The sequence below is a fragment of the Ovis canadensis genome, chromosome 8 (genome assembly GCF_042477335.2).
Source record: "Ovis canadensis isolate MfBH-ARS-UI-01 breed Bighorn chromosome 8, ARS-UI_OviCan_v2, whole genome shotgun sequence".
NCBI classification, from domain to species: domain Eukaryota; kingdom Metazoa; phylum Chordata; class Mammalia; order Artiodactyla; family Bovidae; genus Ovis; species Ovis canadensis.
This window is the reverse complement of record NC_091252.1, coordinates 79,518,609-79,529,392: the sequence shown is the minus strand read 5'-3', so window position 1 is coordinate 79,529,392 and position 10,784 is coordinate 79,518,609. Positions and strand designations below refer to the sequence as shown.

At 41.1% G+C, this 10,784-nt stretch overlaps 1 protein-coding gene across 2 annotated transcripts; it reads left to right on the top strand.

The window, feature by feature from the left end:
* Positions 1–2,554: 2,554 nt before the first annotated feature.
* Positions 2,555–3,380, top strand: SF3B5 (splicing factor 3b subunit 5). Of its 2 annotated transcripts, none has more exons than XM_069599295.1 (2): positions 2,555–3,060; positions 3,167–3,380. In XM_069599295.1, the coding sequence occupies exon 1, from the start codon at positions 2,780–2,782 to the stop codon at positions 3,038–3,040; it is 261 nt and encodes an 86-aa protein (XP_069455396.1). In that variant the 5' UTR covers positions 2,555–2,779; the 3' UTR covers positions 3,041–3,060; positions 3,167–3,380. The 2 variants fall into 2 exon arrangements, with proteins under 2 accessions (XP_069455396.1, XP_069455397.1); XM_069599296.1 differs by having other exon boundaries at positions 2,630–3,064.
* The last annotated feature ends 7,404 nt before the right edge of the window (positions 3,381–10,784 follow it).

Sequence of the window (10,784 nt, the reverse complement as noted above, 5' to 3'; positions counted from 1 at the left end):
AAAGGGTAAAGATGAACCTTAGACTGGAAAAAAATTTTTTCATTGCATGTAAGTGGCAAGCCTAGTATCCTGAATATTTAAAGATCTCCTTAAAAATTAGTAAGAAGAAGACAAACATCTCTATAAGAAAATGGGCAAAGGATAAGAATATGCAATTCACAGAAGCAGGAATACAATAGGTTAATAAACACACTTTTAAAAATGCTAAATAAAACACATAGCTATAGCTATATATATCAACAAGGATGCTGAAAAGGAAAAAAACAACTTTCATAACAGTACACGCATTTATCTGTGTCATTTATTGTCATTGTTTAGTTGCTAAGTGGTGTCCGACTCTTTGCAACCCCATGGACTGGCTCCTCTGTCCATGAGATTCATGAAGCTTTAAAACATCCATAACATGCTTGGGGCTGGTGCACGGTGATGACCCAGAGAGATGTTATGGGGAGGGAAGTGGGAGGGGGGTTCATGTTTGGGAACGCATGTACACCCGTGGTGGATTCATGTCAACGTATGGCAAAACCAATACAGTATTGTAAAATAAAATAAAGTAAAAAATAAATAAATAAATAAATAAAATAAAATTGTAAAAAAAAAAACCATGCATAACAAAGACATCTATTGTTTATGGATATACAAACTTGCAGCAGTCAAAAACATTCCTGAAGCAGGCTCAGGAAAGATTAATTCTAAACTCAAGATAGGATCCTAAAGTAAGTTAGGGACAGCAATACAGAGAACTTTTTGAATTTATTTGTATGGTTTTATTTCTTTAAAAAAACAAAGCAAAACAAAATAATGAAGTTGTAAACAAAAATGGCAAAAGGCCAAGTTTGATACATCTGGATGGTAAATCCACAAGCATGCCTTATATTAGTTTCTAGGTTTTAGGAAGGAAACATTTGTTGTAACAAAGTTTGAACTGAAGGGGTAACTTTTTTTTTTTCATTTTTGATACACTTATTTGATCCTTTAAGATATTTGTGTCATTTTGTTTTTTCAATCTTTCTTTAAAAAAAAATAAAAACTAAGTGTATCTAAGGGGTGCAAAAAGATTTCATAGACATATATACAGTGAAACGTTATTTACTACTGTCAAGCTAATTAACAGATGCATCTCCTCCCATTATAGTCGCTCAGTCCTGTCCAACTCTTTGCAACGCCATGGAGGGCAGCAAGCCAGGCTTCCCTGTCCATCACCATCTCATGTGCTTACTCAAACTCCTGAGAGCACCTGAAATTTACTCTCTGGAGAATTTCGGCATTCAATATGGCATTAACTATAATCATCATGCTGTACCTCTCTAGACTTACTGGTACTACGTAACTGCCACTCGGTACCAGAATAAAAGTATTTTAAAGTTGTCTTTCACCCCGTAAAAAATTTCTTTCTATATGGCTACAATAGAGTTTACCCATTCATCAAAAGTTTTTAGAGAAACAATCTCTGCCAGGCTATGAGGATATCATAAAAAAACAGATGATACATCAACAGAAGCAAACAATTTTTCTTAAGTAGTTTGTATTCATGTGAGGAAGTTCTTTAAACCAAAAATTGGATTTAAAGTGATAATAACAGAGGTAAAGAGGAAGAATTTCCATCTCTCTGGAGTAGCCAAAGTCAATTTCAAGGAGATACTTTCGAGGTGACTTAAAGGTGAAAGTGTTTGCCTGGGGAACAAAACATTCCAAGCAGCGGGAACAGTATGAACGGAGAACTGGGGAGGCGAGCAGCATGGAACATTGAGAAAGATTTATAGGCTGAGGGCGTGTAGGGCGTGGTGAGAAGTTGAAGGGAGAATATCAAAATTAGAAGCTCAAGAGGAAGGAGCGGCTCAATGCAGGCGCCGGAACGTGTCGGAACTGGTGCTGTATTTTGGTGACCAGGCAGGAAACGGCAGCCCTGCAAGCGATGAAATAACTTTCCACACAACTTGTAAAACGTGGCTGGGACCAGAACTTGCGTCCCCTGACTTCAAGGTTACCCACCCACGGTTGTGAACGGGCTACTACTGTGCCTCGTTAGCTGCGAAAGCGGTGTCATACCAAGAGTTCATATTCCCAATCCCTGCCCTGTCCTGCAGAGTTTCTCATGTCCATTTAGCCCCAAACCACCTGAGGATGCCTCTTGCCTCCCAGACACCTCCCTCTATTAAGCCGCCAACATCCTTTTAAACATCTCTCCATTTCTTGTTGTTGTTTAGTCGCTAAATTGTGTCTGACTCTTTTGGGGACCCCATAGATTGTAGCCTGCCAGGCTTCTCTGTCCATGGGATTTCCCAGGCAAGAATACTGGAATGGGTTGCCATTTTCTTCTTCAAGGGATCTTCCCGACCCAAGGCTAGAACCCAAGCCTCCTAAATTGGCAGGCGGTTGCTTTACCACTGAGCCACCAAGGAAACCCTTTAAACATTTCTCAGGGTTCCTAAAAAGCCTGTGTTACCAGCCCTCAGAGACCACAAGTCCCAGCATGCAAAGCGCCTTTTAGGAAAGGGCTACTAAAAGGACCAGCATGCAACGCTCTGCGAAGTGGGCGGGACTCTCTACAGGGGCAGCCCACTTGTAGCGTTGCCTAGGCAACTCCAATTCGGTGATAGACTACACTTCTGCTTCCGCCTCTGAGACCTTGGATCGCGAATCTGAGCGGCTTCGTTGCTGTGACGCCATCCGCCTGCGACCGCGTGGGTTCCGAGATTCCGCAGTCCCGCTTGAAGTCCCAGAGCGCCTTCCTGTAGTCTGCTGCCTCTCACCTGGGAGCAAAGGGAAAAGCGGTGACATGACGGACCGCTACACCATTCACAGCCAGCTAGAGCATCTGCAGTCCAAGTACATCGGGACCGGCCACGCGGACACCACGAAGTGGGAATGGCTGGTGAACCAGCACCGCGACTCCTACTGCTCCTACATGGGCCACTTCGATCTTCTCAACTACTTCGCCATTGCCGAGAATGAGAGCAAAGCGCGAGTCCGCTTCAACTTGATGGAGAAGATGCTGCAGCCTTGCGGCCCGCCAGCCGACAAGCCGGAGGAGAACTGAGACCCCGCGGTATCACCGCTGTACGTGAGTACCTGTCCCTGAGTTCCCCGGGTTCGCCTGCACTCTCGCTTTTTCTTAAGTGAACTGATTCTCCATGTCTCTGCTTCTCGTGCTTTCCTTGTACAGAGGTGCTTATCCAGGGCGTCCCGCATGACCTGCCTTCCTGTGGACCCTGTTTTCCTGTGGAACACAGCGTTGGGAGACCGTCAGGACCCCTGAGAACTGTGACTGGACCGTGGAGCAAACTTTAGAGAAGACGGCACTGGAGTGAGACGGAATTTAGAGGCTCGTTTCCGGCTAGTTGATTGTTGCTTTTTACATAAAGTTTAGAAATGTTTCAGTCTCTTGGTGTGGACTACTTGTGTTCTGGTGGAGGGGTCCCGGGAGGGCTTTGGAACTGTGGCTTCGGAAGAGGCGGGAGAATAGAAGGGATAAAGAAGGGGAGGGTTAGAAAGGGGTTGGGCAGGTAGTTCAGGGCCAGACACTTAAATGCACCCTGCCCAACCTTTATAACATTTCCCAACCCAGACTTTTCCAAGAGTTTTTTTCAGGCCCATAACGCTTTCACTATTGAAATTTGTGATCATCGTATCCCTTCTTTTTCTTTCATTCAAAAAAAAAAAAATCTTTGCTGGCATTGTCCTCTCTCTGCAGATTGCATCCTTTTGGGACTTTGTGGATGTGTCTTGAGACTTGACAAGCTGTCAGATGAATTCTTTCATTCATTCAACATTCAACAAATATTTGTTGAGTCCTATGTGGCAAGCATTTCCCATGCTTTAGGGGCTTATATTAACACTAGTTGGGGGAGCAGCACAATGCATCAGTTGTAGATAATAAGCAAATGTTAGAAGGTACTATGGAGAATAGAGTAGCACCCCACTCCAGTACTCTTGCCTGGAAAATCCCATGGACGGAGGAGCCTGGTAGGCTGCAGTCCATGAGGTCGCTAAGAGTCGGACACAACTGAGTGACCTTACTTTGACTTTTCACTTTCATGCATTGGAGAAGGCAATGGGAACCCACTCCAGTGTTCTTGCCTGGAGAATCCCAGGGGCTGCGGAGCCTGGTGGGCTGCTGTCTATGGGGTTGCACAGAGTCAGACACAACTGAAGCGACCTAGCAGCAGCAGCAGCAGCAGCAGCAGCATTGCAGTTTTAAATAGGCTGCCTCATGTTAGAATATTGAGAAGGTGACATTTGTGCAGAGACTTTAAGGAAGTGAGGCAAATAGCCATGCAGAAAACGGAGGAAATTACTTTCCAGTCAGAGAAAACTTCCAATGAAAAGTACCTAAGATGGATTGTGTATGTCTTATTGGATGAAAAGTAAAGAAACAAGTATGGCTAAAGGGAATGAGCCAGGGGAGAGTGGAGGTATAGCTTATGGAGAGGGAACAGATAAGAGTAGTCTGGTGGGCCTATGTAAGGACTTGTGGCTTTTATCCTGAGAATATGGGGAGCCATTGGAAAACTATTAGGCGATATGGCCTGATACATTTTAGATCAGTGAGTCTCAAGCATATTGGCCTTGGAATGCCATTACATTCTTTAAAATTCTTGAAGACTCCCATAGCGCTTTTGTTTTTGGTTATAGCTGTTGATAGTCACCAAATTAAAAATTAAAACAGAAATACATAAAATACCTGGTAATTCATTTTAAAATAACAGTAACAGGACTTCCCTGGTGGGCCAGCAGTTAAGAATCTGCCTGCCAATGTAGGTAACATGGGTTTGATCCCTGGTCCAGGAAGATTCCACATGCCGCAGGGCAACTAAACCTGGGCCCTGCAACTACCGAAGCTCATCTGCTCTAGAGCCTGTGCTCCGCTAAAAGAGAAGCCACCACGATGAGAAACCCACATTCCACAACTGGAGAAAGCCTACACACTGCAACAAAGACCTAGCGCAACCGTAAATAAATAAATAACAATAAAAGACCATTACATGTTAATGAGAATATTTTTTTATGAAAAATAACTTTTCCAAAACAATTTAGTGAAAAAGATGGTGTCTTTTTTTTTTAAACAACTTTGCATATGCCTTCAGTGTTGGTATCTAAAGATGTTAATTGATCAGTTATGTCTGACTCTGTGACCCCATGGACTGTACCCCGCCAGGCTTCTCTATTGATGGAGTTCTCCAGGCAGGAATACTGGAGTGGGTTGCCATTTCCTCCTCCAGGGGATCTTCCTGACCCAGGGATCAACCCTGTGTCTCCTGTGTGGCAGGCAGATTCTTTGCCATCTGAGTCACCAGGGAAGCCCCCTTCGTAAATGTCTGGCTTAATATAAGACAGCTGTATTCTTTTATCTGCTTCTGCATTCAAACTCCTAGAATATGAAGTTTTGGCTGAAGTATGAAAAAACCCACTCCAGGACTTCCCTGTACAAGTTTGATCCCTGGTCTGGGAACATTCCATATGCGGAGCAGCTAAGCCTGTGTGCCATAACTGCTGAAGCTTGTGCACCCTAGAACCCACAGGCGACAACTACTGAGTGACAACTACTGAGCCCCAAATACTGCAATTACGGAAGCCCATGCACCTAAAGCCTGTGCTCCACAGCAAGAGAAGCCACTGCAGTGAGAAGTCCATGGGCTACAACAAAATAGCCCCCACTCACCACTACTAGCGAAAACCCTTGTGCATCAGTGAAGACCCAGCACAACCAAAAAACAAATTTTTTTTTAAGTCATCTTTTAAAAAAACCCACTTCACATAAATATACAGTAAGGGAGAAATATTTTAATAGCCTTTTCAAATATCTTAGAAGTCAGATACAATGTAAGATATTAGCAACCTTTCATTCTCTATTATATTAAAACTCATTAATCTATGTTGAGCACTGAATGGATCTAATTTTGCCCATATATGATTTTGTAATATCTTGAATTGCTCATTTGTAAAGTGTTGGCTCACTGAATTATATTCTAAGTGTTGACACATTTCATTGTATGTACCAAAATACTGTACTTTGTACATATTCTTAGTATCATTGCTGATCTCTTGAGAAAAGTCTTTTGGTGCTCAGTCGTTCAATTGTGTCCAACTCTTTGTGACCCCATGAACCGCAGCATGCCAGGCCTCCCTGTCCATCACCAACTCCTGGAATCCACCCAGACCCACATCCATTGAGTCGGTGATGCCATCCAACCATCTCGTCCTCTGTCGTCCTCTTTTCCTCCTGCCCTCAATCTTTCCTAGCATCAGGGTCTTTTCAAATGAGTCAGCTCTTTGCATCAGGTGGCCGAAGTATTGGAGTTTCAGCTTCAACATCAGTCCTTCCAATGAACACCCGGGACTGATCTTTAGGATGCACTGGTTGGATTTCCTTGCAGTCCAAAGGACTCTCAAGAGTCTTCTCCAACACCGCAGTTCAAAAGCATCAATTCTTTGGCACTCAGCTTTGCTTATAAGTCCAACTCTCACATCCATACATGACCACTGGAAAAACCATAGCTTTGGACTAGACGGACCTTTGTTGGCAAAGTAATGTCTCTGCTTTTTAATATGCTATCTAGATTGGTCGTAACTTTCCTTCCAAGGAGTAAGCATCTTAATTTCATGGCTGCAATCACCATCTGCAGTGATTTTGGAGCCCAGAAAAATAAAGTCAGCCATTGTTTCCACTGCCCCATCTATTTCCCATGAAGTGATGGGACCAGATACTATGACCTTAGTTTTCTGAATGTTGAGCTTTAAGCCAACTTTTTCACTCTCCTCTTTCACTTTCATCAAGAGGCTCTTTAGTTCTTCACTTTCTGCCATAAGGGTGGTGTCATCTGCATATCTGAGGTTATTGATATTTCTCTTGGCAATCTTGATTCCAAATTGTGCTTCTCCAGCCCAGCGTCTCTCATGATGTACTCTGCATATAAGTCAAATAAGCAGAGTCACAATATACAGCCTTGACGTACTCCCTTTCCTATTTGGAACCAGTCTGATGTTCCATGTCCAGTTCTAACTGTTGCTTCCTGACCTGCATACCGGTTTCTCAAGAGGTAGGTCAGGCGGTCTGGTATTCCCATCTCTTTCAGAATTTTCCACAGTTTATTGTGATCCACACAGTCAAAGGCTTTGGCATAGTCAATAAAGCAGAAGTAGTAACCTGAAAAACTAACAGTGATGGTATGTGTCCCACAGTTTGAAGTGTTTACTTGAGAGCCTAAATTTGGTCACTGGTAGCAAATCTTGTCTGTTTTTTTCCTTAAAGTGACAAGCCTACTTGGTTCATTTTTAGGAAAATATCTGTCAAGTACCAAATTCTGAATAATTGCAGTTTATCAGTCTTACAAGTAAAGAATGATGTTCCTTGAGAGAGAGAAAGAAAAAAAAAAAGTCCATTTAGTCTGCAACTCAAATAATAACAAGTGTTTTTTCTTGAAAAAACCACTGTGCTTTGGTGGCAGCGAAAATGGTTTATGCATACTACCAATTTTGATCATTTGGAAAGATGTGTCCTTGTGGACTAAGAGTTCATAAAATCAGTTTCATTTCATCAAGGACATTCTTTTTAAAAATAATTTTATTTTATTTATTTTTGGCTGTGCTGGGTCTTGGTTTCTGCCTGGGCTTTTCTCTAGTTGTGGCAAGTGGGGGCTACTTTATTGCAATGCACAGGCTTCTCATTGTGGGCGGGCTTTTCCTGTGGAGCACAGGCTCCAGGGAACGTGGGCTTTGGTAGTCGTGGCACGTGGGCTATGCTGCTCCAAGGCAAGTGGGATCTTCCCAGATCAGGGATTGAACCTGTGTCCCCTGATTTGGCAGGAGGATTCTTTAGCACTGAGCCACCAGGGAAGCCCCAGTCAAGGACATTCTTAAGTGAAACGGAGTCGATTTTTTATTTTGTTTATTTTTGTTGAGAGTATATGGCAGTGAAGAATACAATGACTACTAGTAGTTTGGTGTCACTATCTTGATTGATGCTAAGTGCTAGTAGTTTTATTCACGATTGCTTTTCAGTGAAAATGGCAAGTAAAATCTAAGTATTATTATTAAAATAGTAAAATTAAGTATTATTTAAATAGTGTCAACTTCACAGATTCTTTGAAATTCCCACCATTTTCACTTGAAAAAAAAACTGATAGACTGATAGATTAAACTATATTATTTAGACTTGGTTGGATAGCATCACCGACTCAATGGACATGAGTTTGAGATGGTGAAGGACAGGGATGCCTGGCATGCTGCAGTCCATGGGGTTGCAAAGAGTCAGACACGACTGAGCAACTGAACCACAACAAGACTTGAGTATTTAGCAGATATTTTCTCTGAAAATGAATGAAATGGGCCATCATTTCCAGGAAAACAACTGAACCACTTTTTAAAGGGGTCTTTCTGGCTGTTATGTTCAGAATATAGGTATAGAATATTATAGGTAATGTAACAGAGAACGGACTGTAATTGTCAGCAGATAAATAAAAGTATCAATACTTATGCTTTTCCCCCTAAAAAGAATAGGAGTCAAGCTGTACATCCTCATCCTTACGAAACTGGAATGAGAGTGAGCCCTTGTCTGTAATTGCAGTGTGTAGCACTAGACCAGGAGAGATGACAACCCACATTGGAAATAGGAAGAGGCTGGATATTTAGTATAGGGTAATTTATATAAAGAATCAAATGAAAATGTGGACAATAAATAACTGCAGGAATTTAGAAGGAAGTTAGAAACCTAGAGACATACATGAACTGGCTTGAATTTATACTATCAGGATTCACAAGGACAAGGATTTGGGTCTGTTTTATTACAAGATAAATCTCAAGTGTCTCAGATGGTGCCAGCATATCACAAGTGTACAATAAATGTGTTGAATGTGAAAAGGTAAGGCTTTTAGACAATATACTAATTTATGTTTTAGGCAGTCTTCAAGTTCACCGGAGTAGGTCAGAGCAAAGGAAAGAGATATTTGAAAACATGCTTCTCAGATAGCAATCATAGCTAACATATTGATAGCTTTTATGGTGTACTGAGTGTTTTATCTGATGTGATCTCTGGGAGGTATTATCTTTGTTTTACAGATGAAACAGTTTCAGAAAAACTATTTGCCCAAGGTCACACAGATGCTGTGTGGCTAAGCCAGGATTTGAACCAGGTCTTTCTATTTCAAAGTACAATGTCTTAAACATACTGTTGCTCAAACAGGTAGAAAATCATATTAGAATAATTGGAAATAAGTTACTGTCTCAGATGAAAAATGGGAATATTAAAAGTATAGTAGGTTATAATGAAGGACTGTCAGACCAATGTGAAAGTTCTTATATAACACTAAAAATTGTAATTTGAAATATATTGAATAAAGATAATTTTAATGGGAATAATCACTTATGTAGGAAAAATCCATTCAAGGCTTTGAAAGTAAATAAAATGCTGTCCAAATACATATAATTGAACCTGTAACTCTGTACTGGTATGAAATAATTTTTGAATTAAACACAGGAGGGCAGCAGATGATGCTCTTTGAAGGAGTTTTTGGAAGGAGCTCTAAACTTGCAGATTTCTGCTAATGGGAGAAGACCAGTTCTTTTTATGTTTATTTCAGTGGTGTAATTAGCCACTTTGTGAACCATAAAGTGATAAACATGTTTCTCTTTGACAGATATGTAGTGAATACTACAGATCACAGTATCACACTTACAAGGATGGGACAAAATAAGGACACTACCTTAGAAGGATACTTGTCAGGGAAATAAATACAGTACCATTTAAATACTTCTGATCTGTCATGGCATGAGTTGAGTGCTAGAAGAAAGGTATAGGGAAAAAAAGGTGAGAGAGTTTACAAGAAGAATTTACAAACTGCCTGTGAAGGAATGGAAGAGGGCATTGATGAGAAAGAGGCTTTCGAGAAGGATCTTGAGTGATAAGTAAGACATATGTGTAAAACAAGGGCAAGGCACGACCATGCTCTGGAGATATAAACAAGCTGCCCTAGGAAGGGCAGGAGAATTCAAACACTTACTCCCATTTAAAACCTTACCATGACTTCCAATAACTTATGGCCCTTCACTGTCTGGTCCTTGTTTTCTTCAGAAGGCTGTAAAAGCAGGTTGAGGCCTAAATCCAAGGATAACAATGTTGTCTCAGTTAATCTTCATAACGGCCCTGAAAAGGTGGTTATCCCATTCTACCAAAAAGCAAACAGAAATAGGAAAAATTAAGTTGTTAGCATAATATCACTCAGCAGCTAAGTGGTTGAGCAGGGACTTACACCCAGGTCTGATTTTAGCATCTAGGCTTTTCATAAGGTCATTTAAGATTTTCAAACTATGTCTCACAGAATTCCAATTCCATGAAAAGTTATAGATGGTTTTTGGGAGGTAGGGATTTGGGAGGGAATAAGGGCAAGGGAATATTTTGGTTAAATAAGTTTCAGAGTTGCTCTACACCATGCAGTTGCATGCTTCAGATTAATTTTTTAAAGTTCTGCAGTAAGAAATTTTGCTTATCATTTTCTAAACTTATTTGAACTATGAGTTCCTTTTCTCAAGAAATACCAAGATAATTTTGAGAAATTTTTTTGAGGGGGGAATATTGCTTTTGTCAGCGAGAGAAATTTGAATAGAGAAATGATGTATTCAGCCCTGAGCTTGAGGAAAATGAATTTGCTGGCAGTGTGTAGGTGGAACTCATAACCACAGATAACTTTCCTTTCCTTCTTAGATTATTCTAATTTCCTCAGCTGAAAATAAGTACATTTGTGAGTGAAGAGTTCTTTGTTCTCAGCCCTGATGCTGTTCGTGTCTCT